Genomic DNA, 2,200 nt, shown 5'->3' with positions numbered 1-2,200 from the left:
GTAGGATTTACAACATACAGGAAAATCACATCATACGTCAAAATGGTGGACAATCACACAGTACTGGGAATCATGGCCTAGCCAAAATGATACACATATTTTTAGGGGACACACTTCAATCCATGACACTCTGGATTTCTTTTTCAACTTAAAAATGGAAGAATATCATATAAATGCTTGAAGACTGGAAATGTCTGATAATGTCTTTTGTATCTATCACTAATCCTAGTCCAATGCCAGGCAAATAATAGATTTTCAAATGCTTCATTTTTTTTTTTTTTAACTTATCTAGTTATCTTCTGAAGTCAAGGTGGCACAGTGGTTAGGAGTTTGGCTGCTAACCAAAAGGTTGGCAGTTTGAATCTACCAGCCACTCCTTAGAAACCCTATGGGACAGTTCTACTCTGTTACTCTGTTATAGGGTTGCTATGAGTTGGAATCTACTCGAGGGCAACGGGTTTGGTTTTTTTGATTAGTTATCTTCTGGATTTCGCCATCTTAAAAATGGTGTGATACTGACTTATACCAGTAGTGGTTGTCATTCAGCTTCCTCTGTGCTGGCCACCCGCATCTCTGTGTAGTGCAAATGGTTACTGAGCTGGGCTACTAACTGAAAGGAGACAGTTCCGGTGCACCCAGAGGCACATCAGAAGAAAGCCCTAGCAATCTACTTCCAAAAAATCAGCCATTGGAAACCCTGTGGAGTGCAGCTCTACTCTTACACACATGGGGTCTCCATGAGTTGGACTTGACTCCATGGCAACTGGTTTGGTTTTTGTCCCCGGGTAGTACAAACAGTTAATTTGCTCAGCTGCTAACCAAAAGGTTGGAACTTTGAGTTTACTCAGAGGCATCTCAGAAAAAAGGCCTGGTGATTTATTTCTGAAAAAAGAAGCCATTGAAAACCTTATGGAGCACATTCTACTTTGACACACTTGGGGTCACCGCAAGTCAGAGTCAACTCCATCGCAAATGTTTTGTGTTTTGTTTTGTTTTTTGTGATGACCATCCAGAATGCTTTCGGCTTCTTTTGTAGAAGGGATCATGAAAAGGTCTCGTCTGCTACAATTATTTCTGCAGTGTTACTGTAAAACATTTCTTTATCTTATAGCAACATTTGAAGGACAGGAGAAGACTCCATGCTATGATCTGTTAGACCTTGCTCTCCAACCATGGGGCAACTTTCTGGTTTCTTACAAACTGATTTTATTTCATGGGTTAAATTCAATTATTAGTGGGCACTCGCAGTAATGCAAACTTATCAGGTTTGTACCTCATGAGTATTTGCACATGAAAACTGATATTCTCATGGGCTTTGTTGAGATTTTAGTTAAGAGCGAAGACATATAAATAACAAGTTTGGTGAAGGAAATTGTCCATGGACCAAAGTTGTATTTTTTCGTTGGCTCATTAGTATCTGGGGCCCTGGTGACAAAGTGGTTAAGAGCTCAGCTGCTAATGAAAAAGTCAGTGGTTCAAATCCACCAGTTACTCCTTGGAAACCTTATGGGGCAATTCTACTCTGTCCTGTAGGGTTGCTATGAATCAGAATCGACTCAACGGCAACTTTTTTTTTTTTCCCTTCATTATTATCTGGGTTAAATTTACAACTAGAAGAAAAATGTATTGGGATACCAGAGATAACCAAGTGGCCAAGTAGATTATCAGCTAACTCCTTTGTCAGATAATCTGTTTTTTGGAGAATGTAATGCATAGAGCTGCCCAACAAGGAGAGGGAGACCACATATCATGTGTGCTGGGGATTCTGATGGAGACCAGAGCAGAGGATCAACTGGTGCTGTTAAGATAAGTAAGGGTGTTAAAGGTAATTTCACCTAATTCATATGCTTGCCCATCTGTATTCAAACTAAAGGATACTTAAGCAGCGTTACTGTGTCCTTGGCTCTGGATTTATGCTCTCAGTGTGTGAAGCAAAGACAGCAGAGGTGAGGAGACTTTCCAGAAAGAACTCGCTCTAAGCTTGTTATTAAGTATAAACCAGGATTTTCCAATCTCTGGAAGGTGAAGGAGCTGTCCTGTGTTTGAGCTGGAGCAGAGGAAGGAAGCACACCCTTCTTTAGGTGAATTTTAAATAAAGGTACTCTGGAATTAGCCTAATGGGAGGTACTGGCAGAAAACCACCATCTTCAAGGCATCAGTGGGAAAATGTTTCATCCTACCATGAGTTAACTCTTTGTCC

General features: G+C 40.5%; 1 protein-coding gene across 1 annotated transcript in view; it reads left to right on the top strand.

Annotated features, from left to right (window-relative positions):
- The window catches only part of LOC111822827 (fibrocystin-like), a 51,176-nt gene extending 50,055 nt beyond the window's left edge, over positions 1–1,121 (top strand). The window contains exon 8 of the mRNA XM_023742673.1: positions 1,112–1,121. Coding sequence (XP_023598441.1) covers positions 1,112–1,121 — 10 coding nt within the window. The remainder of the gene's footprint in view (positions 1–1,111) is intronic.
- The last annotated feature ends 1,079 nt before the right edge of the window (positions 1,122–2,200 follow it).

The sequence above is a fragment of the Trichechus manatus genome, unplaced genomic scaffold, assembly GCF_000243295.1.
Source record: "Trichechus manatus latirostris isolate Lorelei unplaced genomic scaffold, TriManLat1.0 scaffold00215, whole genome shotgun sequence".
In the NCBI taxonomy this organism is placed as follows: domain Eukaryota; kingdom Metazoa; phylum Chordata; class Mammalia; order Sirenia; family Trichechidae; genus Trichechus; species Trichechus manatus.
Note: the sequence above shows the minus strand (reverse complement) of the source record. Positions and strands in the feature narration are given on the sequence as shown.